The 26779-nt window shown below is 58.7% G+C and overlaps 1 protein-coding gene across 1 annotated transcript; it reads right to left on the bottom strand.

Moving 5' to 3' along the window:
- Nucleotides 1-908: 908 nt before the first annotated feature.
- On the bottom strand, nucleotides 909-24892 carry Root (ciliary rootlet coiled-coil, rootletin). Its single transcript, XM_037228750.1, has 30 exons — nucleotides 24764-24892; nucleotides 24501-24637; nucleotides 24003-24163; nucleotides 23544-23674; nucleotides 23091-23258; nucleotides 22179-22373; nucleotides 21484-21567; nucleotides 20824-20971; nucleotides 19416-19543; nucleotides 18396-18588; nucleotides 17914-18097; nucleotides 17462-17637; nucleotides 13852-14037; nucleotides 13211-13455; nucleotides 11996-12211; nucleotides 11457-11664; nucleotides 10012-10107; nucleotides 9125-9321; nucleotides 7836-8012; nucleotides 6969-7076; nucleotides 6317-6496; nucleotides 5462-5674; nucleotides 4650-4847; nucleotides 4183-4284; nucleotides 3917-4015; nucleotides 3220-3414; nucleotides 2817-2927; nucleotides 2314-2455; nucleotides 1331-1472; nucleotides 909-995 (listed from the first exon to the last, which is right to left on the bottom strand). The coding sequence occupies exons 1-30, from the start codon at nucleotides 24824-24826 to the stop codon at nucleotides 917-919; spliced, it is 4662 nt and encodes a 1553-aa protein (XP_037084645.1). The 5' UTR covers nucleotides 24827-24892; the 3' UTR covers nucleotides 909-916.
- Between the last annotated feature and the right edge of the window lie 1887 nt (nucleotides 24893-26779).

Below are 26779 nucleotides of genomic sequence, written 5' to 3'. Positions count from 1 at the left end.
CGGGCAGAGGAGAGGAGAGAGGAGAGAGGAGAGGACAGGGCGGGTGACGAAGGTGTTCCGGACTGCAGCGGTGTTCTACCGAGATTAGAACGCGTGCAGATCCGGCCGGCCGGCGGTCCGGCGCGTGCGGGGATAGGCGGCCCGTCACCGCTCCGTCTCCAAGAGGGCAGACAGGCGGCGACGCGGCTGGCGGGGCAGACACGCGGGCACACAGCACACAGAGGAAAGGGGCGGCAGGGTCTCGCTGAAGGGTCCACGGTGGGCGACCCAACAGCGCCAGCAAAGGGTCCAGGAGCACAGCGGGAGATGGGGACCTCACTAGATGGGCATCAGTCGCCACTGGGAAAATGGGCGAAACAAGGGAGAAATTGACGTAAACATTCGAAATGCAAGCCTGATTTTCACCCGCGATTCAAATACGGTGTAAAACGTGGTGAACAGCGAAACACTGAAGCAGCATCCAAGGCCTTTCGTCGCCACGTCGTCTCTGATCACAAACGGAAAGATCGGACGGATTCACAGGCACCGGCGGACGGATTCACAGGCACCGGTATGGACGGATTCCGCTTCAGGATTACACCAACACGCCGTTCAAGGAGATGAGCTGTACGACGCGCAGGCCTCCAACTCCCACTGACACCGCGGCGCGATGCACTACTGACTAGCAAGACTAGAGATCGCGGCTCCCGCGGCCCACTGTAGTCTGAGGCGGTGAGGCGGCGTGCCGAAGGCGCGCCGGCCGGCGCGGCCGCCACCCGGCCGGTGCTATTACACTTGACACCGTACTGGCAGTGCTGACACAGCGGCGGTCCCGGGCCGGGCGCGCCGCGTGCGAATGGTGCCCTGGCTCCGACCCTGCAGCAGCGGCTCCTCCGTGCCGCGCGAAACGGGGCCGCACCGGCGGCGGCGGCGGCCATCAGCGGAAGGCCAGGCTGCGCCGCGCCGCGCCCGGCAGCCGACGGACGGGCGACGTCGGCACACGGAAACGAGGCGACCTGACCCAGGGCACATCAGAGGTCAGTGGTCGGCCATCCAGCCAGGTCACGACGCGTGAGAACCGTCTCAGCAACGTAAGGCATATCAATTATCGGAATTCAAAAGATGCGTGCGGTTAGTGGGGAGGCATTACGCAAAGCCGTTGGACGCGCTGTCATACATAAATTAACCATAATTTCACCGGTACCCAGGCAAGAGGTTGCCAGTTCGGTTTCGATCAACTGACCTGAGACTGGTGGTGCGGCACTGGTCTGGAGCTGACGGGACGTGACTGACCTGGTACTGACGGGACACGACTGGCCTGCACCTCAAGTTAGGGCGGGACGTGACTGACCTGGGACTGACGGTGCGTGAGCGGACCGGAGAGCGGGCCACCGGCGCGCGGACAGTGCGGCCGGCGCGGGCCGCCAGCCGGTGCCGGTCCACCAGCGCGTCCAGGCGGCGCGACTCAAAGTCCAGCGCGCCGGCGTCCAGCTCTGCCGACATGGCCGCGAACGATCACAAACTGCGGCCTCCGCCACACAGAGTGGAGCTCCCAGCCAACCCGGCTACACTGACGTGACCAGCTGGCAAACAATAACGATCTCATGGAGGCATTCAGCTTAGGCATTGAACATTGACCTTAACATCAAGCGTTGGACTTCAGCTATGCTAGGCCTGCCGACAAACATCCCCTTGCCGTCAGCTTAAAATTGTTTGTGATGTTTTTGCATGCAGCTAATTTGTTTGTTCTTTGTAAAGTTCCAAGCTTTGCCTCAGTCACATTTAATTTGATACATTGCCCTGCTGCCACTTTTGAGAGGGGTCAACTTAACCGATCAAGTTTGGACAGCAAACAAATGTTCTTTCCATACAGTGACGCTATCTTTCGTCATGATTGAGATGGCGGCTACCAATGTGCCTGAGCACCAGCCACCGCGGGGACTAGTGCCACCTTGAGGCGAGGCAGTCAGCTTTCCCCAAGGACACTCGGCCCGTCACATGGAGCCTTACTGCGACGTCACGTCAACCACAGCCATAGCCTTGCACAGACTAGGTCACAACATGGAAAGCTTGCAGTGACCGTCCCATTTTGGTGAGATATTTGCTCAAGGTTCACGAGAAGCTCTGTTGTGGTTAATTGCTTGAATTTCGCGCCGTCGAGGCAAAACTTCGGACCCACTCTCTGTACACTGGCAGGGCAAGGGGTTCAATGCGGACACGGATAGCTCCAATACGTCCGCCCATGTCAAGCAAGGCCCAACAGAGAATGGAGGTGCAGACGTGTCCGCGTCTGATGGTGTGACGTCACTCCACTAACGTCACCGCTCGCCGCACCTTCGTTTCCGCCGACGGCCCGCAGGCTGTCGTCCAGCGTGGAGCGAATCTCGCGGATCTCCTCGCCGGCGCGCGAGCTGCGCAGCATGTACTCCTGGCGCTTGCGGATCTCCTGCGCCAGCTGCTCCTTCAGGGTCTTGATCTGTCAGGCGGGGTGGCGCGTCACGTCGGCAAACACGACACCGCGTCGGCCCGCTCGCCGCCGCCGACGGCACCACACCACTCTCGGCACGCACACCCAATCCGCGCATGCGCCGAAGGTGATTGGCAAGCAACCGTGTCTGCCAGTCCGCACGCCAGTGACCGTCACTGACGTCGAAGACCGCGAGCGCACGCCAGCGGCCGATCATCAGCGACCTCCATTGCCAGAGGCGGCATGACTATCATCCATGACTACAGGTGATAGGCGGCGATCATCAGTCACCGCCAGTGGTGATAAATGATCGTCGGTGGCCATCAGTGAGCACCAGTGGCCGCCAGTGCAGTGGGCCGAGTTTTGTCACCTGCTGCTCCAGCCCGGCGATGCGCTGTTTATAGCTGCGCTCCTTCGACTCCATGGTCTTCTCCAGCTGGGTGTAGCGCGTTCGCATCTGATCCACGTCAAATGGCAGTTCCTGTCGCAAACGAGGGAATTAATCTCGGATAAGAAGCCAATCTGAGCATGGCGCTGGCTTAATGACACCATACAGCGGAGCAATGCCCGCTACTGCCGGCGTAGTGGCAAGTTGCAACTCGTGCCAGACCTCGTTCCTGTCCGGTCCGACCGTCAACCGAAGCACGGGCCAGATGCTCCTGTCTGGTCTGTCGACCCCTGTCCTGCAGCCACCCTGCCCTGTCTGATCTGTCGGCCACTTTGCAGCAACCACTCTACCCTGCCTGATCTGTCGGCCACTGTCCTGCACCCACCCTGCCCTGTTTGATCTGCGTCAGTCGCTGCAGGTGCTGCTGTTCCAGGCCGCTCAGCTGCTGCTCCAAGCTGCGCACTTGCCGCTGCAGCTCCGCGTTCTCCTGTTCTGCAGAGGTGAGCGTGCGGTCCAGCGCCGACCGCTGCAGACTGGTCTTGGCCGCCGTCTCGTCGGCCACTAGCCGCTCCCGCTCCACCTGAGGTCGAGCGGGGCACAATGGCGGCTCACCCATAGCCAGAGAGCGCATTGCCGCTCAGCGAGGACGGCTCGCGACCGTGCCAACGGCCGAGACATTTCCGGCACGACGCCCGGACAGAGCCCGCCCGCCAGACGCGTTTGTGTGGCAGCCAATCACGATAGAATCGTGTTCGAGTGCAGTGCACTGCCAGCACTGTCAAACACTGCCGACACAGGCCGTCGGACCAAGCTGTCGTCAGACAACTCGACAGAACTGCCAGCACGATCTCCTGATATTACAGAGCCGATCCGCTGCACCTTGCCAACAGCCGGCGGTGAACATGGCGTCACTGAAGGCACCTCAGGCAATACCCAACCACTGTCAGCGGCTGTATGATTGTGGCGTCATCTAGTTGCACGGCGACTGACCGTGCGGGTGTGTGACCTGTACATGACATCTCGTGTTACTGTGCTCCGGCCCGCCGACGGGACTACGGTCGACACCGGCGCGCTGGGCTGACCTTGTCGAGCGTCTTCATGAGCGCGGCGCGGTCCTTCTCCAGCTGCACCTGGTTCCGCTCCAAGTCGTTCCGCTCCACCGCAAGCTGAGCCATGTTGCGCTGAAGCAGCGACACACAGCGACCAGCCCGGTCAGCGCAGGCTCTCGACTGCACGCGCCCACACGGGCTCTGTTGACACTGACAGAGGTTCGCGGTCTCGGTCCGTCGTCATATGACGTCATAGGAATCGGTGCATGGTGGCGACGCCGTCGTCCTTACTCATTTACCTGAAGGGTGGTCAGCTTCTCGGTCAGCTCAGCCTTGGCTGCCTCCAGCTTCTTCACCTTGTCCAGGAGCTCCTGTTCACGGCTCGACTTTTGCTGCAGAGCCTGACGCAGGGGAGACGCATTCATTAGCGTTAGGCTGCTGCGGCAACGCTAGCACGCGGTGAGGAATGATAATCATCCGGGCAAGTCCATCTGCATGACCCACTCGAGCGGGCGCCATATCACGTAACTTTTACGAGCCTGGTCCATACATGACTGATGCACTGAGTGCATAGCGGCACGCCACTCGAGACCTGGCTAATCACAAGCTTGTTTACACATCTTGATATGCGTATGTTCTCTGCTGTGCAGCTCTGGTCATCGCCAGGCGCCCAGCTTCCGGCTCCCCTCACCCACGTGGCTAGAGTTCTACATGACCAGCTCCAGCTAAGGGTGGGTCTGCCCGGCTCCAATGCCGACGCCCTCACCTGTTTGGTGTTCTTCATGTCCAGTTCCAGCTGCGAGCGGGACAGCCGCTCCTGCGTCAGCTCGCGCTGCGAGGCGCTGCTCCTCTCCACCAGCTGCTCGTTGTGTCGCTTCAGTTCCGCGTTGCTCTGTTGTATGGCCGTCAGCCGCTCCTCCGTCACTGCCCGCTCCTGCTGGGCGGTCTGTTGCTGACGCTGGGCCTGAAGCATACACGGGAGTTAGCCGCTCCTCCGTCACTGCCCCCTCCTGCTGGGCGGTCTGTTGCTGACGCTGGGCCTGAAGCATACACAGGAGTTACCCGCTCCTCCGCTACCACCCGCTCCTGCTGGGCGGTCTGTTGCTGACGCTGGGCCTGAAGCATACACATGAGTTAGCCGCCCCTCCGTCACTGCCCCCTCCTGCTGGGCGGTCTGTTGCTGACGCTGGGCCTGAAGCATACACGGGAGTTAGCCGCTCCTCCGTCACTGCCCCCTCCTGCTGGGCGGTCTGTTGCTGACGCTGGGCCTGAAGCATACACAGGAGTTAGCCGCTCCTCCGTCACTGCCCCCTCCTGCTGGGCGGTCTGTTGCTGACGCTGGGCCTGAAGCATACACAGAAGTTAGCCGCTCCTTCGTCACTGCCCCCTCCTACTGGGCGGTCTGTTGCTGACGCTGAGGTGCTCATCTCGGACGTAAAACACAATACCATGCACGCGTGTTCCTAAGGCATAAATCGCTGCGTGTCACGTCATCAACACGCAATACCTCCATGCGCGTTTCCCATCAAACGTCAGCCATACGAAGAGGACGGAGCGCTTGACGCGAGTCGACCGCACCTGCTGCAGCCGGTCCTGCAGCTGCGTCAGCTGCCCGTTGGCCTCAGTCAGCTGTCGGGTGAGCTGGGCCGCCTGGTCCTTGAGCTCGGCCTGGCCGCCGTCGGCGCTGGTCAGCTGCTGCTGCAGCCGCTCGCCGCTGAGGCGCAGCTGGGCGCAGCGCTCCTCCGACGCCGACAGTGACTTCTGGCACGCCTCCAGGCGCGACTGCAGCGACTGCCGACACGCGCGACAGGAGGCGGCGCTGTCACACGGCCGCCGCTCGGCACGCGCGCGCCCAGGCGGAGTGGCACACCACAGGGACACGACACGCACGAGGAGAGGTGACGCCGCCAGCCTGGCCGCATGCGGAGACACGGAAGTCTCCGAGAGACGCGGCACGGCAACCCCGTACAGCACACCGGAAAACGGGTCAATCGAATTACAGCCCAGTTCAAATCAACACACAGACGCAAAACGCATCGACACAAGCGCTTCTCACAGTTACGCCTAAATGCACGTGGACGATCACCATACTTCGGCTTCCGAAGCCCCTTCAGTCAGTGCAGCTTGCTTGAGGGGACGCTCACTTCACAGCCGTTAAGCGATTGAGCTGGACTTTCTGCGAACCATTAATCGCCCCGCGGAAATCAGCGAACGAAAATTCTACACTTCATAACTCAAGCTGTTTAACACATCGCTAGCCATCTAAACAACAAGCTCCCAAAAACTCCAAATTGTAAGATCTGTCAGCCACCCAGGCGCGGGCCGTCCCTCATCCAGCTGGCACAAGCGGACTCTTCACGTGCCGGTCGGCACCAGCAGAACGCAATCGGCGCCACCAGCTCTCTCCAGGTGCCGCTGCTGCGCCCGGCCCACCTCGATCTGTGCGTCGCGCTCTCGCGTTAGCTGCTGGAAGCGCTGCAGGTCACCCTGGAGGCCGCGGCGCGTGGCTTCCAGCTGGGTGGCACGCGTCTCCTGCGACTCTAGGCCGTGGCGCAGCACGCGCCGCTCCTCCTCCTGCTGCGCCTCGTGACGGCGCAGCGCCGTCAACTTGTCCTGCAGCACGGCCAGTGGGCAGCGGTCAGCACCGGACAGCAGCGCGCACGGGTCACCAGTCAGCACCGGACAGCAGCGTGCACGGGTCACCGGTCATCATTGGACAGCAGCGCGCGCGGGTCACCAGTCAGCACCGGGCAGGAGCGCGCACAGTTCACCCGCCGACTGCCGCGAGGACCGCAGCGTGGCATGCGACAGATACGGCATTCCTCTGGAGATTAGTTGGAGACGATAAAAATCGTCTGATACAAACAGCAGATGGCGCCGGCCAGAATTCAGCGGAATGCACAGCTTCCGTCACTCAGCAGCACGTCAAGAACGCGCTCTGAAGCCCAGACAACTCAATGTAAATACCGCCAACAGAGGACTCCACTGAGAGACGTGTTCTTTCTCTCGCTCTCGCTCTCGCTCTCGCTCTCGCTCTCGCTCTCGCTCTCGCTCTCTCTCTCTCTCTCTGAGCGCACGTGCGTACCTCGAGCACCTCCTTCTCCATTTGCAGTCTGGAGTTGTTCGTCTCCAGACGAACGGTGCGCTCCTGCAGCGACCGTACGTCGCTCGACTGCTTCTTGATCGTCTCCTCCTGTCGACACATCACTCTGCTGTCAGCGCATGACTCCGACACGCCACGGTGGTGGAGGCTAGTCATTCGCTGACCACAGTCACATCTGACATTCATGAACGCGCCAACTTTCTAGACGCAACATTTTGGTCACGCTCGGGACCAGAACCTGCATTGTAAAAATAAAAACTGAACAGGCAGAGAAGACTGATCTGCCTAGTAACAAGAACAGACCAATTACATAAACGGGCCGAATTTTCTGTCTGAAGCACGTAGATTACGACACTGCGGGCTGTGCTACATTATGAATTTCAGGGAATTGTGCTCATGTGCTGCCATTGAGCAGTAAAATCAATCCAGCAGTTCATACCACATTCAATATTTGTCTAACAACCAACAATAAGCTATCTTAACATCAACTATGCTTCCAAAAATGTGTCACAGCAACCCACAGATTTGTGACCCTTTTTCCGCAGAAACTAAGGTGCAAAATCACGAAACACACCCTTGAAAGGAACAACAGACAAAGCCAATGCCTCCCACTGCACGGAAGTAAGTATTAAACAATCCGGCGAATCTTTATAATTCAGCGGCTATCCTCGAAACTCACCGCCATTCAACAGCTCCGCGCCTGCTGTTTTTTAACGTTTGTTACCTTGACAATTACCCCGCAGGGTAGCAGTGAGACATGCTATTTCCACTATGACAGAGCGGACTGGGAGGCCCTGGTGAGACCCGTCCCGTGCACATGCTCATGAGAGCGCACGCCGGTCAGCTCACATAGCTGGAGACTTCGGACTGCGTGCTGCTGATCTGCGTCTCGAGGAAGTGTTTCTCAGCGCGGACAGAGACCACCTCGCGCTGAGCCTTGTCCAGATGCTTCTGGTTGTCCTGCAGAGAGACGCGCGTCTCCTCCAGGTCGCGCTCGGCCGTCTGACACTGGGTCAACGCCTCGTCCTGAGGACGACCCCGTCGCACGCTCAGACAGCCGGCAAGCACGGCACAGCAGCCGCCACTAACGCCGCGGGCAACGCCAGCCCCGGACTGTGTAGTCGCTGGGACGGGACGGAACCGCTATCTGGCCCCCCTACTTTAGGCACGTGGCAACTGGCCTAATTAGCATGCGGAGATGACGGTGGCCGCGCTATCGGTGTTAGCTAAGCCGTAATCGACCCGCGGGATCGTCACAACATAGCTCCTGATCCGTGACTGACGCGGACACCGATGTCGACAGAGTGAACGGGAGTTTCCTGGCTGACACACACTTCAGGCTACCTACAGAGGCCCAGATTAAAAATATCGGCTTCTCACTGAATCCTATTTCGACACAAGTGCTACAGAACAGCCTGCAGAGAGCCCGGCCGGGTTCTCCGCCCGGTCAGCTCCCCACCCCGGCCGTGCCCCCGTCTCCCCTCGCCCACCAGGGTCGCACCCCGTCAGCTGGCTCCTTCACCCACCAGGGCCGTACCCCGTCAGCTGCCTCCCCGCCCACCAGGGCCGTACCCCGTCAGCAGGCTCCTCCACCCACCAGGGCCGTACCCCGTCAGCTGGCTCCCCACCCACCAGGGCCGTACCCCGTCAGCTAACTCCTCCACCCACCAGGGCCGTACCCCGTCAGCTGGCTCCCCACCCACCAGGGCCGTGCCCCGTCAGCTGGCTCCCCACCCACCAGGGCCGTACCCCGTCAGCAGGCTCCTCCACCCACCAGGGCCGTGCCCCGTCAGCAGGCTCCTCCACCCACCAGGGCCGTACCCCGTCAGCTGGCTCCCCACCCACCAGGGCCGTACCCCGTCAGCTGGCTCCCCACCCACCAGGGCCGTACCCCGTCAGCTAACTCCTCCACCCACCAGGGCCGTACCCCGTCAGCTGGCTCCCCACCCACCAGGGCCGTACCCCGTCAGCCGGCTCCTCCACCCACCAGGGCCGTACCCCGTCAGCCGGCTCCCCACCCATCAGGGCCGTGCCCCGTCAGCTGGCTCCCCACCCACCAGGGCCGTACCCCGTCAGCTGGCTCCCCACCCACCAGGGCCGTACCCCGTCAGCTACCTCCCCGCCCACCAGGGCCGTACCCTCTGCCTCTCGATGCGCGCCACCTGCTGCATCAGGTCCCGCAGACCCTGGCGGACAAACTCCGGATCGACGTCGACGGCGCGCCCCTGCGGGCGGCCGCCAGGCGCCGGTTCCGCCGCGGCAGCCTCCACCTCGTCCAGACCCCGGTCCAGCGACGAGGCCCGCTCCGCCATCAGCAGCGGCTCAAACTCCACACCTGGAGCACGGGGGTCAGTCAGCAGTGGGTCAGACTCCACACCTGGAGGGCGGGGGTCAGTCAGCAGTGGGTCAAACTCGACACCTGGAGGACCTGGGTCAGTCAGCAGCGGCTCAAACTCCACACCTGGAGAACGAGGGTCAGTGAGCAGTGGCTCAAACTCCACACTTGGAGGACGGGGGATCGGTCAGCAGCGGCTCGAACTCCACACCTGGAGGACAGGGGTCAGTCAGCAGCGGCTCGAACTCCACACGTGGAGGACGGGGGTCAGTCACTGTTACATTCATCATCTTGGAAATGCAGCCGAGACTTGGTGGAAACAGCGGAACGTTGAAGCCACGCACTTCACCGATTATCTTGCAAACGAGCCAAGCCGTCATCATGAGCCACAAAAGTAAATTTAGCCCTGGAATACCAAACGGTCCAGACCAATCACTACCCAGCATGAAAATAAGAGAATGCTACGATACAGTGCGATAAGGAGTCCATTTTGAGTTAGGGTTAATTAGTTGAGGTTAGTTAATTAGTTAGTTAGTTGGTTAGTCAGTTAGTTAGTTAGTTGGTTAGTTGCGTTAGAGTCTTGAGTTTGAGTTGAACTGTGTGTAAGCTTCGATCTTGCATGACATTAACAATCCTGTTAGGACGGTTCACCCCATCTCGATGTGTCTAAAAGCAAGCCGACTAACTCACGTGAGGTGCAGGGGATGGCGTACAGAGAGGCAGGCTCCTCCAGGGCGGCCAACAGGTGCTTCAGGACAGCCAAGGCACCGCAATCGCCGTCGTATTCTGCACTCCGGCCCGAGCGAACAGATCAGGAATAGCAGAAGCAAAGGTGCATGCGAGGGTTGGATCGCGAGCTTACGGACGAGTAAAAGTAGGTGGAAGATAAGCTTTAAATTAACAAATCGTGTCCGGAATAAGCCAGACGAAATGCACAACACAAAAGTAGCGACATCTGGCGCAGCAGACCAGGTGAGCACAGCTTTAGTTAACGAAGAGAATGCTCGACAGAAAATGGCGTGCAGAATATGCGTCAAATCACGATAGCACCAACTCCGCTGTTGCAGAACGACTGGACATGGGCGTGAACGGGAGAAATCAGCGATAGTTTCATGCACACACATATTTGAAGACAAAGCCTAGGTGGATACCAGCCCCCTGCAGAACTCCCGTCAGCCACAGCCGCCACGGACCATCTCCTAGTGAGCCGCCACGGACCCCTCCCCGAGCGGCAGCCGCGGCGTCCGCCCGGAGCCCGGACATGTACTGACCCTTGGCGCGGCGGCAGCTGGGGCTGCCCGCCCGGAGCTCGGACATGTACTGACCCCTGGCACGGCGGCAGCTGGAGCTGCCCACCCGGAGCCCGGACGTGTACTGACCCTTGGCGCGGCGGCGGCTGGGGCTGCCCGCCCGGAGCTCGGACATGTACTGACCCCTGGCACGGCGGCAGCTGGAGCTGCCCGCCCGGAGCCCGGACGTGTACTGACCCCTGGCGCGGCGGCGGCTGGGGCTGCCCGCCCGGAGCCCGGACGTGTACTGACCCCTGGCGCGGCGGCGGCTGGGGCTGCCCGCCCGGAGCCCGGATATGTACTGACCCTTGGCGCGGCGGCAGCTAGGGCCGCCCGTCCGGAGCCCGGACATGTACTGACCCTTGGCGCGGCGGCGGCTGGAGCTGCCCGCCCGGAGCTCGGATATGTACTGACCCCTGGCGCGGCGGCGGCTGGGGCTGCCCGCCCGGAGCTCGGACATGTACTGACCCTTGGCGCGGCGGCGGCTGGGGCTGCCCGCCCGGAGCTCGGATATGTACTGACCCTTGGCGCGGCGGCGGCTGGGGCTGCCCGCCCGGAGCCCGGACATGTACTGACCCTTGGCGCGGCGGCAGCTGGAGCTGCCCGCCCGGAGCTCGGATATGTACTGACCCCTGGCGCGGCGGCGGCTGGGGCTGCCCGCCCGGAGCTCGGACATGTACTGACCCTTGGCGCGGCGGCAGCTAGGGCTGCCCGTCCGGAGCCCGGACATGTACTGACCCTTGGCGCGGCGGCGGCTGGGGCTGCCCGCCCGGAGCCCGGACATGTACTGACCCTTGGCGCGGCGGCAGCTGGGGCTGCCCGCCCGGAGCCCGGACATGTACTGACCCTTGGCGCGGCGGCGGCTGGGGCTGCCCGCCGGCGGCCGCCACGGCACGTCAGCCGCCCCGGCGCCGTCCAGCCGCAGACCCGTGACACGCCGCAGGGACGTGTACATGTCGGCCAGCTTGCGCTCCAGCTGGCGGCGGGTAGCGTCCAGCCGGCCCACCTGCGCCTCCAATGCCTCTACGCGACCCTCGGCCGCCACCAGCTTCAGCTGAAGAGCGGCCGACAGGCGGGGGCCTCAGCCAGCGGCAGGAGACGGCGGCTGCACGACGGGCTTATATGGCGACACAATTCCACGCAAACTACTGCATACGCATTGCATGGAGGACAAGTTGCTAAGAACCAGTGTGCTGACAGCTGCGTGTGCAATTCCTTTTATAAACCGGTTGGAAACTGAATCCCAGACAAAGTGCTCTAAATATCGTGATATGAAAAACAGCATATGCAGGTGTCCGTTCTCTGGCCGGAGTCAGCGACTGATTTGGAGCAAGCGATCCCGGGACGTGGAGCGTACATCACGGAGGGCAGTTGGCTTCCCATACCCTCATATCGTTGGCGTCCTGGCTGGCCGCGCTCAGACGGATCTCGAGGTTCTTCTTGTCCTCCTCCAGCGCCTTGCAGCAGGCTTTGCTTTCGTCCAGGGCCGAGCTGAAGTCGCGTTCTCGCCAGCGGAATTTGTCCTGCAGGTCGGCCAGGCGCCGCTCAGCGTCCGCCAGCTCCTTCTGCAGGCTCTCCCGCGTTGTCTCCAGCTCCAGAGCCTGCCAGCACGTCCAGTCAGGTCGGGTCGGGTCAGGTCAGGTCGTGTCTCTCATCGACTCAGAATCTGAGGCTGACGCCGCACCCACCACGTCAGAGCAGGTGCTGGGATTGCCCCCTGGTCCAGAGCCGGCATATACACCCGGTCGGGCCCAGTCAGGTCTTCCTCCGCCTGAAAGACCTAACGTCTCCGAAATCTGCGGTGAAAACCATCGTACGTGCCCCGACCAAGTCAGGCCCGAGCAGCGTCTGAGCACAGCTCGCCGTCTCAGAGTACCGCTACCGCATCCGAAGCATCAAGCATCAAGTAAAAAAGTCGCACCTTGAATTCCACCCCAATCTCAAACCTGAGCCCACGCGGTCCGATCCTGGAACCTAGCAGCACAAGCTTACTTCAGAGTTCTTATGCCGAGTCATCGACCTTCAGTACACCAGGATATACTGGAAAATGACGTTATATAGCTCTGCATGCCTATATATACATATATATATATATATATATATATATATATATATATATATATATATATATATGTATATATGTATATATATATAAAGACATTCCATAACAGGCACATCGGTGTTATTGGCAGTTGGGTTAATTGGTTGCATTGAATGCTGTCAATATCACAACTGGCTGCTCTAGCGTCGTTTAATCAGTATTTCCCGGTACATTAAAGGTCGACAACTCAGCAAAAGAACTCTGACCTCACGAAGCCGAAAATCCAGGAACTGAAGACGGGATCCCGCCTATATCAAGTACAAACAGAGTCGTAATGAGCATTGCCAGGGCCGTCATGAACACTCTCTGAGCCCCAGCACCGTGGCGCACTCTGGGCGCCTCTAAATGGAAAGACCCGACACCAGGGCGAGCTCAATCAGAGTTGGTCTGGCTTTCCAAGCGCCTCCAAAGCAAGGATCGCTTGTTCTACATCGCAGCGAGGCGTGTTATCACCAGCCACCGGGAGACCGCGCCGCCTCCAGAGGCGGCGGTCACTCGCCTGCTGCTTCATGTTGAGGATGTCGCGTTTGTTGGTGTCGTTGTTCTCCTCCTCGCGCACGAGGCGCTGCTGCAGTTCGGTCAGCTGCGCCAGCCGGTCGCGGTTCTGCACCTCCACCTGCTGCAGCTGGCGTCGCAGCTCCTGACCCTCGCGAGTCGCCTCCATCCGGGAGCGCTCCAGCTCGCGCAGCTGGGCGCGCAGCTCCTGGCTCTCCTTGGTGGCCGACTCCTTGGCGGCGTCCAGCACTGGGGAGGCGGCAGTGTGCGTAACACTCGGCATCTGGCAGAGTTAAGTGTGGTATGGCACAGCGGAAAGTCACGCATATTTGCACAAATGACAGGACAGTGAGCTCTATGTTCACGGTTTTTTTGCACACAACGGCGATTGCGACATTTTGAGGATGTTGCGAACAGGCTACACTCCTTCCACGACCTCCCACGGCCGAGTCAAACATAGGGCTTGACTAAAAAACATTGAAGTAGTTGTTCGATTGTGCATTCGCATCAGGTTAGTCAGAACGTAAGACTTGCTGAAGTGCATTTGCGATTTAAGGAAACATTTAGTTCAAGCACAAGAGAGCTCAACTACAAATCACCACTCACGACACGACCACACTGGCAATGCCAGTCATGGCGACTCACAGGTGATCCTGTGACCAGCTTCTTCCATTGCGCGCTTGGCCTCCCCTTTCTCGCCCTCGAGTCGTTTGACCTTTTCGCGCAGTTCGCCGTTGCTGTCATCTAGCGTCGCCCGTTCATGTTCAGCTTCCTGCAGCGCCCGCTTGGTGTCGGCTAGCGCGCGGCTGGCGCTCTCGGCCCTCGCTTCGGCTGAGACAGCGGGCGCAGTCGTCATCCGACGAAGCTACGTCAGCCACGGCTTCGCCCCTAATGGCCAACGGATCGGACTAATGCCGTCGGCAAAAAGAATCAACTACGAAACACGTTTACGCAAACGGAATCTCAGTCTCGGTGCTCAGTGAGAGACCAGATTACGTCAGAACGGCTACCAGAACGTTGGGAAATACATCACAACACAAGGCTTACGTCGACCCATTTGGTGGCCACACACCCGTCTGGCAGGACCTCAGCAAGTGGTTTGCTCCTTTTGCGGCCCTCAGCCAAGGAGTCTTTTTCGCATCGTCGTTCTCGTTGCTTTTCCGTTCACATTAGCTCCAAACACACCTTTTCGCTTAATTTGTGTTGTTCTCTTCTCGTTCCCGCAGTATCGGGAAGCAAAGCAAGCGCAAGAGGACGACACTGACACGGGCTCGAACTCGGCCTCTGACCTTAATAATGCCTTGGATGTAGACGACGGAAGTGCCGCTAGCCCCGCTTTGGCTGCCACTTCGCCTGATAACCCTCGCGCGCCCAAGTCTATTCCATTGGTTCGCGCACATCCGTCACGATGTCTAGGCAGCAGCCGTCTTCGCCCAACGCTTCAGATGCCGACCATCGCCCGTCTTCGACCACTCTGGTGCCAAGCAAGACTCGGAAACCTACCTTGATCTTCTCAGCTCATTTGAGGTTGTGAAACCAACAGATGAGAACGTTTCCTTCCGGAAAGCAATGTTTTCTGGTCGAGCAAACAAATCCAGGCTATTCGCGGTGCACCTGATCTGGACCTTGAAACTCCGGCAAACGGCTCTCTCATCATCAAAACAAACAAAAAAAGTTATCAGACAAAAGTCATCCTGAAAACTACCGAGTTCTGCGGGAAAAACTGTCCCTGGCTCGCTCCACCACACGCGGAACACCACCAAGGGTACAAACAAATTTTGCTCCGGAAATGCCATTCATGACCGGGGACGAAATAATACGAAGTTAAGAAGGTCCGTCATATCCGTCGTCAGACGGCATTCACAGATGGCCAAAGGCGTGACCCCAGTCTGTTAGTCCTCCCTTTCCAAACAAAGCATCTGCCTGAAACTCTCATTGCCGGTCATCTCTCTAATCTGTCAGAGTGTTCATTCGAAGCCCAAGCGCTGCCTCGACTGTCAACGATTCAGTCATGGGAGTTAAGCATGCAGACAAAGTGCTCGCTGTCAAAAGTGCGGCGCGGCCCCACATGATGGCTCTGCCTGCACGACACCGGCGAAATGCCTGAATTGTGGCGACCCGGGCCATCACGCCAATTCATCGCAACACCCTGTATGGAAGCGAGAGCAAAAGAGATCTATGAAACCAAAGCAACGACGGGTGTGTCATATCCTCAGGCACGGCGCGCCGTGGAATAAAATGTGTCCCCGCAGCCAAACAAAACATGTGCACCGGCAGCAAAAGTCACAGTAGCGACATGCGGAACGCAGACTGTATCTATTTCCCGGCTCCCTGCTCTGAAGATTCTCATTGCCCGCACCTTTCTTTCAAGTGAGTCGACCATGCAGACCCAGAAGGGTACTACTGTCGAGTCGGCCTTGGCTGGGCGTTCGGACGCTCAGGCGTCCGCGCACTCATGTCCTCAGGCTGGCCGGCGTTCCAGCCCTCCGGCTATGCGCGGTCCACGCGGCTCAAGCCGTTTGGCGTTCCAGCCCTCCGGCTACGAACGGTCAGCATCCGGATCCGTCTGGCCGCCGCACGAACGGCCCATCCCCTCACCCTGCACAACACCTACAACACGCCTGAGCGAAGACCGCTGGTGCCGCCCCCTGTGGGGGTGGCCATGGGCCGGCTTCGGTCAGTTTCGTTCGGCCGATTCCCACCAACTGGTGTGGATGGGTCAAACCACCATTAAATGTCATTCGTCTTGAAGAAAAATTATCGCGGTCTAATTTCAAAATGGCCTAAAATGAAAGCTTTCTGCAGTATTAGCTCCCGTCATTATGGCTGCACAGGAAACTTGGTTTCCTCCTACCGACCCATGTAACTTCAAACTGTTGACTCATTTCCACCGGGCATTTCTCCTCCCCTTTGTGCGGGCGATAGCCCAATCTGGTGCTCAGACGCTGAACATGATCATTCGCTGCCACGGCTCCAAGGCGCCCTGAACAAGATGCAGGAGTGGTCAGAGCGGTACGAGTCCCGTTTCTCCGCTCCCAAAACTGCAGTTATGATTTGGAGCAAAATATGTGTGGTGTTCCGGATTTTCGGCTCCGATTAGATGGACATTACGTTCCTTTCTTTTCGTCTTTCAAATTTATTGCCATTGTCCGTGACCCAAGATTATACATGGGACAGCACGTGGAGCATGTTCGCTCCAAATGCCTAAAGCGACTAAATTTCTTTAGAAGCATTCTCGGGTTAAGATACGGTGCCGACCGCCAAACGTTATTACGTATATAGAAACCCTTAGTTCTTCCAATCATTGAACATGGCTCCGTGGTATATGCAGGAGGCAACCAACACACTCCTAAAGAACTGGAAGAACAACAGTCAGGACTTACAATAGCCTCGCGAACCACTGTCTGCTGTACCACTCTCCAGTTTGCTTTACCGCTTTCTTCCGTGCCACTTGCTTTAATAGTACCACCACCAAGTCAGCAAAGTGCATATTTTTCGCATACATAATTTCGCCACTTTGAAGTAACATCTTCCGGGCGTGAAATGGCCCGAACGGGCCGAAACACCTCACACAAATGGAACCAAATGAAACGAAAACGTTGGGAAACCACCCAACCCTCTTATCCTCCGTCTTGCTTTGTTTTGCATCCTCGCGACAACCCGCCTGTCCGGGGCAGGCTGCATGCGTCAGCCATGAGTGGGCCGAGAGCCCCGTGGGAAGGGGGACCCCGACCGGATACCCAGCGCACATGCGCAGGGTTAAAGCTCGGCGGTTGGCCCCCGAGGCGCATGCAAGTCTGTCCCACCGTTAACCATTTTCCTTCATCCCAAAGCCTTGAAATGACCATTTCTGGTAGAAATGATTCTAATCTAAACAACCAAGCAACCAACCGTTGGAAAGCTGAGGTGAAGAAGCGTAGCTGTTAATGCCGGGGTAACACCCGATACTGACAATTATTTTCATGAATTTGGAGGTCAGCTTTTCTGTTTGGAATGTTTTCGGCGCTGATGTGGAAGCGTCAGTCTTCGCTCTGAGCCCACGACCCCAGTCGAGCACTGCCAGTTGGACGTGTAACGTTGCCGAGAGATTTAAACGAGCCCTGAAATGCCACAGCCCTCTGTCGGCCCGACTTTCTTGGTTTATTGCCAGTGGACCGCAACAGACCAATCCCGGTTTCTCGGACGCGAGCTACATGATGACCACATGTCGCAGCTTCCAAGAAGCGTTACTTGCACATTACCCGCCACCACTCACCGTCCTTGAGGGCTCGAGTGATTTCAGTCAGTTCTCTCTCCAGCCGGTCGCGGTGCTCCTCGGTGACCTTGGTCTTGACCTTCAGCTGGCCGTGCGCGCTGTCTGACAGGTCGCGCTGCCGCTGCGCCTCCAGAATCTGGCTCGATAACGACGCAATCTCCTTATCGTGCGAGGCACTGGCGACAAAAGAAGGTATAGTGGCCAGTGAGCAGCCCATCACAAGGGGTCATTCGATAGCGACACCCATGCGAGCCGCTCCGTAAGGCAGCGAAACACACCTCCAGTCAGGCAGGCACAGCTTTTGCGATAGTCATCAAGTCAAATGGCAAAACCTCGCAGCTCGTTTCAAAGCTTCACCTTCACCACCTTAAAGGTGATTTGCTAACGAACCGAAATCATCACGCCTCAGCAGGTGATTGGCGCTGGCCGGCGTGGTGGCGGGGTGGCCTCACGCCTTGCCGTCGAGCTGCTGCTTCAGCTTGGAGACGTCCGTGTGCAGGGCGCCAATGTTGGTGCGCGTGATCTCGCCGTGCGAAGCCGACTCGGAGCGCAGCCGCTCCAGCTCGGTGCGTGCCTTCTCCAGCTCCTCCTGTGTCTGCTGCTGACGTTCGCGCAGCGCCTGCTGCTCGTGCTGGGCTGCCGGCGACACCGCGGGTGGCGCTGTCACAACGAGCCGCTCCCAAGCTCCTGGCTCAACAGTCATAACGACGTACGCCTGGGGTCAAAGACCCGAATAACGCACTGCAAAGCAGGCTGCATGGGCTACACTTCTTCTCACTTCCAGCAGGCACATATCCTTCATAGTTATCGCTGACATCCCAAACAGAAAGGCCTGTCGACGGAACGGGCCGCCGACTGACTGGTCGGTGGCTCGGCGCCGGACCGCGCGTCCTCGGGCCTGGCCGTGTGACCTCTCGCGCGTTCCGTCACGCACCCAGCGTGAGCGCCTGCTGTTTGGCCGTCTCGGCCGCCAGCAGCTGCGCCTCTGTGTCGCGCGCCGCCTTGTCCAGCTCGCGGTACAGGCTCTGGATGTGCTGCTCCTTCTGCGTCACCAGGTCGTCGTGCTCCAACGTGAAGCTCTGCACCGACTTCTGCAGTCGCGACTCCAGCTGCTGCACCGCCTCTTCCTGGAGACGGCGGCGGGTCACAGGGTCACCAGCCGAACGCCAGTGGGGCACAGGGTCAGCAGGTGGACACGGAGTCGGCAGGTGGACGGAGGAGTCGGCAGGTGGACACGGAGTCAGCAGGTGGACACGGAGTCGGCAGGTGGACGGAGGAGTCAGCAGGTGGACACGGAGCCAGCAGGTGGACACGGAGTCGGCAGGTGGACGGAGGAGTCGGCAGGTGGACACGGAGTCGGCAGGTGGCCGGCGGAGAGTCGCTGGCGGACAAGAGGTTGGAGGGACGACAGGTTCGGCCAACTGAACGCATGGCAGGCATAAGAGGCCACAATCGACTCGCGACGCTAGCAAGCGTGACGAGTCAACCGGATACATGCGACTCGTAGGGGAAGCCAGGTAGACTGCATAGAAGGCGGCAGATTAATACAGGAAAAGCTCGCAGCACAACTACAATCCACAAGCTTACCGAGTGTGACAGGTGCACTGGTTCGCCAGACAGCTAAACTAGTGAAATGGGGATGACAACGCGGCCACCGGACCATGCTGTCACTGAGGTAATGTCGAGGGCCCATCCCTGAGCCCATACGATCACAAAGTGTAAGGGCGCACATTTTGTGCATGACGTGGTAAACAACCATTTAAGGTGATTTATATTGCAGCGTCAATAATGCAAGACGCTCAAACAAAATTAAGTGTAATCACGGTTACATCACAGCTTCTTTCATGAGGACGATCACAAGGTCTGACACATTAGACTATATTCGCTTTCGCCGCACAAATCATCGCAGAGCCGCCAAACGCGCGTCTGCCCGTGTCCGGGCCTGGTCACCTACCCGCTCGCGCTGCAGCCGAGTGACCTCCTCCTCGTGGGCCTGCTTCAGGTCGGCGACGACGCGCGTCTGCTCCTGGCGCGTCTCGTCTACGCGCCGCTTGAAGTCGGTGCAGCTATCGCGCAGCTTCTCTGCCAGAGCCGCGGCCGGCGAGCGGTCAGTCTGGCGACCGCGTAGCCGGGTGCCCGGCCGGGGGCAGGGACAGGAACAGGAACAGGAGCAGGAGCAGGGGCAGGGGCAGGGGCAGGGGCATGACGTCGGCAGCGGACCCGCCTGTAGCGGAATGCAGGCCGACGCGCCGTCGAAGGCCTGCACGGCGGCGGCCAGTGCGGCCAGCCGCCGCCGCTGCTCGTCCGACAGGCGGACCCCGTCCATGGTCGGCCGACTTGACGGCGGCGGCGGCAGGAGGGGCAGGCTCCGGCGACAGGACAGGCCGCGGAGGCGTCAGCGCAGCCCATAGGCGGCACGACGCCTTGTCAGGCAGAACAGGCAGCCCACCGTAGACGGGAGGAGATCGCGAGCAAAATGAAAGGTGCAGCCTATGTAGACACTGCTCCGTGTCATGATGGCATTAGTTATTTATCGACAAAAGATTCAGACGGCGGATCGCAAATTGGTTCGTTCGATGAATAAGCACCATGAGCGCAAGAGAAGTGCCGCTAGGAATTTTGGCGACGGCACGTGCACTAAAAACGGATGAGCCGCCTCGAGGAAAGATGCTGGCAAATTCAAATGCGTGGTAAGTTGCAAGTCACCGACATGTTACCAACGTGTTACCGACGATGTAAGTCAAAGTTTCAGATTGTATTTCTCAGATTGCCCCGTGCAATCGTATTCAAACACTTCCACATTGTCAAAAAACAAGCAAACGTTGTCTCAGTCCCACACTCTGCAAGAATATGAATCCACCTTTTATGTATGGGTGCCCAGAAGTGTATGGGTGCCTAGAAGTAATTTAACTGACAGTTAGAGAAAAACGGGTAAGAGTTTTGAAGAACATAATCGGTTGCCCACGGATACGCATATATGTCGGTCATACAGACGGACACACTGGAACAGCGGAAGCATTACCATGCAGATAACATCATTGTTTTGAAACACATCAATCGCATTCGCTGAATACGAGGATGGACATTAGCAAATCGCCTCGAATTGTAATTGTGCAATGGACATCTTCGCAATGGAACATTTACGAGGTATAAAACGTATGTGCAGCTTCTGACCCTATTATTATTTGCTTGACAAAAATGCGGTATAAAGCCACGGAAGATATAGAACATGAGAAAACCATACTGCTGCGACGTAAGAAAAACAATTGAGACCATGCCAAGTAATTATATTAGGGACATTAACTTTCTATTTTCCAGTCCAACTGATTATTCAACTGGTCGATATGGGCGAAGCTACTGACCGACTTCCTGGTCCATGTCGCGTCGCGTGACGTCCAGCCGGTGCTGCAGGTCCTCCCGCTTGATGGTCAGCTGCTTATTGTCTTCCTCCAGTTGCTGGCGCGCCACGTCGGCTGCCTCCAGACCGCAGCGCGTTTCGTACAGCTGCATCTGTCGCGGTGGCACCAGACCATGGTCGGAACAGGTCAGCTTCGGTCCGTACTATGGAGTTGAAAAGCTTGACAAGGATTTTTTGGTATTACTTGGCTGCATTATCGCGGGACAAACAACGCATGACGGTGGATGTGCCCTAAGCTCGGATATTAGAATCAGCTGTTGGTAGCAACCCATGCTTGGCAAGGAATCTGATTCCAGAACCATCCCCACGAATCGACGTAATCTTGGCATTGATGTTTCGGGTTCTTAATGCATCCGGTGATCCGAACTGATAGTTGCTGAATGTATCAATCATTCACACGGTCCATACTCAAGTTCTCGCCGACTAGATCCCCGTCCGTCTGACAAAGGGCCACACCACTTCATTCTGCCCAGTAGAAGGCGAAACTCCAGATTGCTGAAGAGCATCTGCACGTGGTCCGGGCCGGGCCGGAGTGCCCACTCATCAGCACCCGGAGTGCCCAGTCATCAGGACACTCCGTCCGGGTGAAGGCCCGCACACCTACCTCTGAGTGCTGCTTCTCAGCCCTCATGGCGGCCAGCACCTCTCGCAGGCTGCTGTGCTCCTTTTGCAGGGCTGCGTGGCGGGCCTGTGCGGCGGACAGACACATTGTCGGCCCCCGAGGCGCAGCACACACGCCCGGATGAGATGTCGGCAGCCGCGGCCGACCCGGGGTAGCGCGAGCAGAGCACACACATCCACCATACACCACGCACCAGCCTCCTCTGCACTAACATGAAGCGGCCTGCCTTAGTCATCCCCCATTCACAACCGGCCCCTGTCCCAGTCAAACCCGATAGACACGGCGTGTTCGTCTGTGCCACGTCGTCTTCTCTCGAGCGGTGAATGCCGGAGAATGTATGGCCTCATTTACTTTACATTTTCGCAAGCTACGAGAACACACTTCCGACCGACTATCGTCGACTATGCCTCATGGAACCTCCTGCCTTAATGGCACCAACCATCTCCTGGGATACATAATCTATCGCTGAACAGCAGGCTCTCGCGCACCCACCCTTCGGACATGGACAGTTCGCGTGCGCCACTGTCGCACACCAGCCTCTCTTTTCCACCCCCTGTCCTTGCTAGCATCACCCCCGATGCCTGGCAGCCCGGCCTCGCTCTGCGCCGACCCATCTCCAGCCCTCTACTGAAACAAGCCAGCACCTCCCACGGGGACGACACCCCGCCCGGCTGCACCTCGAGCTCGCCGGTGGTGCGAGCCAGCGTCTCCCTCTGGCGGGCGGCGCGGCTGGCCTCGGAGACAGCCCGCTCGTGGTCGAGCCGCGCGCGCGCCAGCTCCTCCTGCAGGCCGGCGCGCTGCCGCTCCAGCGCCGACAGCCGGCTCTCCAGCTCCGACTGGTCTGTCAGCAGCTCCGACAGACGGTCGTCCAACTGCAAACCCGACGGCGGAGCACGGTCAGGCGGGCCCGACTCGCGGCTGGCAAAGCTGGCACCTTCCCGGACCCGCGGGGGCGAGGACACGCAGTGCTACAGATGATAAGCTGACTTCTCCGTGTTTGTGAGTATAACCTTATATATAAGCTTTAAAACAGAGAAGGGCCTAGAACATTCTAAACCTATGCGTTAATACCTCGATATGAACATATTTGGCTTTTAAAATGGGTTGCTTTTAAGTGGAACAAACATGCATAATTTAACAGCACTATTTCACCACTTGATTTTGAGTGGGGTGCTTGTTAAATTTATATTTGAAACCAGAGGAAATGAATATCTAAAACCGAAGTGAATACCACGCGACATCGACTGCGAGGCCGAAACGAATATAATATTTGCAGATGGTTTTATATCACCAGCAAGGATGACCCAAGCAAAGGACAAATGTCGCGTTACTGGAGATATTCGCATTTACTGCGTCGATCATGTGAATATGAGGTGATCCTCTCAAGAACATCTTGGGCTTTGCTCCTCGCCGGGCGCCGTATCACGACCGAGACGCGGGGCCGCGCGGCAGCACTGCTGCTCCGCCCGGTGCGGCGAACTCTGGTACTTTGTCAAGGGAGGGAGAGGCTGGGCGGACGGGCTGAGAGGACGGGGGCTGAGAGGACAGGAGGTTGGGAGGACAGGAGGTTGTGAGAACGGAAGCCTGACCTTGCTGCGCTCCTGCTCAGTGGAGGTGAGAGTCTCCTGCAGGGCCAGCCGCTCGGCAGCGGTGGTGATCTTGTCCTGCTCCAGGCGCAGCAGCTCCTCGCGCAGGGCGCTCACTTCACCCTCCAGCTCGGCCCGCTCCGACTGCAGCACCGCCCGCTCTGCCGACATCTGTGGACCGCAAGTGGAACTCTAGCCGCCAGCATCGGACACCAGGTGATCATGTCAATGAGGTTCAACACACCACCCGGACAAAATAAACTCAATTCTTGCACAAAATACGACGGTTGTCATGATGAACATTATGGCCACTTGACACCGCATGTAGGGCTTATTGTAAGTAAGGCGAAGAGCTTCGGTGGTAAGTGGGTCCGTTTCAGAGCTACTGATGGGCAGAAAAGACAGGGAGGACTCGGAACCGACCGGTTCCGACCGGCTTCTTTCTGTGACACACACCTGCTGCACCATCTTGTTGAGATCCAGCTTGTCGGCGCCCAGACCCTCGTTCAGGTTCTGGATCTTCACCAGGGCGTCGCGCAGGCCGGCCTCGTCCGCGCGCAGACGAGTTGCCTGGGTCTCAAGGTCACCTGCCGGTCATACGACAAACGCCATTGCCGACATACTGTGCGCAAGTCACAAAACGATCACATGATAACACCGAAGGCTAGCTATGCATTACAAAGCAGGCAAGCGTTGAGCATTGCGCACCTCTTGCAATGCATCCAGGTACGTTAAGGATGGGGCGACTGATGCCTGTCCAACGTTCTCGCGTCTCAAATACCCGACGAATGTTCACACATCTTGCATTCGGCATCACTGCTCCGTCAGCCAGCCGCTAGCGGCAGGTCACCAAGCACGGCCACTCGGCATTCCCCAGCACTGTGTCTCCTTCCGGCCGCTAATAGCGGGCCGCACCTTTCTTGAATTCGCACTTCCGCAACTGGTCCTCGATGTCAGCCTTCTCTCTGAACAGCACGTCGTTGTCCAGCTTGGCCTTGTTGATGGCCTCCTTCAGGGAAACGACCGTCTCCTTCAGGGTGCCGGCCTTAGAGTCCTTGTCGTCTAGCACCGTTTTGCTGGGGTCAAGAGGCGGGTTAGCCGTTGCGAAACAGGCGGAATGATATCCCAAAACAAAAACAAAACGGAACGCAGCCGAACGTTTGCTCCCAAGGAGCCTCCCAGTATGTACGGCATGTACACTTCCTCTCTGGTAACAAACCATAGAGGAACAGTTCTCAAACCAGACATGAAAACTGTTCATATACAGCAGCTCCAAAAAAGATCCGAATCTCTTACTGGGGGCTTCATCCAAGACACGAAATGTCGGAAATAAATGCCGCAATGGCATGGCGCCAGCTTCTGAGATTCCATCGTTCGTCAACGAGCCGCTACGCCGGCTGTGGTCAGTCTCACCATTCGTCGAGCGCGGTTTTGAGCCTGTCCATCTCGGCGCTGAGGTAGTGCTTATCGTCCTGCAGTCCGTCCTTCTGCTTCTGCATCTCCTGGATGCTGGCCTGCATCCTGTCCGCCTCCTTGTTCAGGCTCTCGATCTGTGGCAGACGAATCGGAGCGCTGTCACCACACGGCACGGCCAGGCAGAAATGGCAGCCACCAACGGACCAAAGGTCATCACCAGCGCAGCTCTACTCGCAGAGAAGCCCCGGCCGCGGCCTGACCTGATCGTTGAGAGCTGCGCGCGCCTTCTCCAGCTGTTCACGCTCGGCGGTGAGTGTCTCCATCTGGAGGCGGCGCCGCTCGCCCTCGCGGCGCGCCTCCTCCCGTTCGCGTTCCGTCGCCAGCTGCTGGTCGCGCGCCTCCTGCAGCTGCCGCTCCAGACGCTGCTGGCGCGCCTCTGCCTCCTCCGCCCTGCGGCGCAGCTGCGCCAGCTGCTCCGACGCGCCCGCCTGCTTCACCTGGCGGCGCGGCGGAGCACGCGATCACAGCGGCGCCGGCCCAGTGTCGACCACCGCCTCGACCCGCGTCGTCACCACGACTAACTCACACCCGAGATTTCGGACGGCATCAGTCATAGCTCCCCAATGCCAGGCCGCGGCGACATTTGAGCCGCCGGACGTCCAAATGTCCCTTAAGTGAGTCCCACGACACCTGCAGGTTCGGCGTGGGCTCTCACCTGCAGGTCATGGACCTGGAGCTGGCGTTTGTTGAGCGCCGCTTGCACGGCCGACAGAGTGCCGTCCGTGAGGGCCGCGGCCGGCGGCGGCGAGGCGGCGCGCGGCGGGCGCGGCGCCGCCCTGCGACACGGATTTGGCGTGACACGGGTACGGTGTGACACGGTGTGGCGCGGGTACAACGTGATACGAGTACAACATGACACAGGTACAGAATGGCACGGGAGCTGCTTGACACGATCACGGTATTACACGGTAACGGCATGACACAGGTACGACGTGACACGGGTACAGCGTGACACGGGAACAACGCGATACGGGTACAGCGTGAGGTGGGTACAACATGACATGGGTACGGCGTGACACGGTTACAGCGTGACACAGGTACAGCATAACGCGGGTACAGCGTGACATGGGTACAGCATGACGCGGGTACAGCGTGACACGGGTACAGTGTGACATGGGTAAGGCGTGACACGGATAAAGCGTTACACGGGTGTGGCGTGACACGGGTAAGGGATGACACCTGTGAGGTGTGACACGGGTACGGCGTAACACGGGAACGGCGTAACACGGGTACAGCGTGACACGGGTACAGCGTGACACGGGTACGGCGTGACACGGGTACGGTAACATGGGAACGGCACGGTTAGTCGCCACGTCAGCGGCAAAACCGAGCAAGCAGGAGCTATGGGTAGTGTGTCAGGGTTTGGCGCACCCTCATCTGTCGCCAGGGGCTTGGTGCGGAGGATGAGCAAACTTACACCGAAAGCTGCTGAGCTAAATCACTTGATATACATTCGGATCAATGATGACATTTTTTTTTGGGGGGGGGGGGGGGGCAGGAAGAGCAAATGTTTTATTCGATGACGGTCTTGGCCAGTTTGGTCCAATACTTGAGCAAGTACGGCTACAGATAATGATAAATGAAGGACTTGCGTAAATAAAGTGTCACGAATGGCATGCGCACGCCAACCGCCCACCGAGCTGCAAGGTAGCCTTACGGGGGAGGCCTCTGCCTCTCTGGAGCCTCTTACGCCTCTGGAAGGACCGCAAGCACTCGGCTCACCGCATAGTTAAGACGTTTCTGTAGAGGAGCGCTGTGTGCGCCAGTGCTCAGATGGATGTGCAGCAGGTACGGAGGGGGGATGGGGGTGGGGGTGGGGGTGGGGGTGGGGGTGGGGGGTGGGGGGGGGGGGGGGCAATGCGTGGCTGGTTCAGCGGTATCTGTGGTAGAGCGACGTGTGGCGAATGAGCCATTGGAAGGCCTGATGACCTCCCGCCGCCGCGTTTGACCTCTCACTCGTCGGAAATGCGCGCGTCTCGCGGTGCTAAGCCAGTGATCTTGCCTGGATTAGCAGCGGCACATGCTTACTAAAGCGTTGCACAGTGCACGTCTTGGGCGGCCATATATATTGCAATTGCAAGGACCCGAAACCGCAATTTTGCAGGGCATCGTATGGCAATATTAACACATCTTAGAAGGCAAACACAACACATTCTACGTCATGAATTTTCGTTTAAACACACACGGATATTTTCTTATTTCAATGATGCAGAAAA

The sequence above is a fragment of the Pollicipes pollicipes genome, unplaced genomic scaffold (assembly GCF_011947565.3).
Source record: "Pollicipes pollicipes isolate AB1234 unplaced genomic scaffold, Ppol_2.1 Scaffold_6138;HRSCAF=7277_pilon_pilon_pilon, whole genome shotgun sequence".
Taxonomy (NCBI): Eukaryota; Metazoa; Arthropoda; class Thecostraca; order Pollicipedomorpha; family Pollicipedidae; genus Pollicipes; species Pollicipes pollicipes.
The sequence above is the reverse complement of the archived record's forward strand: the minus strand, read 5'-3'. Positions and strand labels throughout refer to the sequence as shown.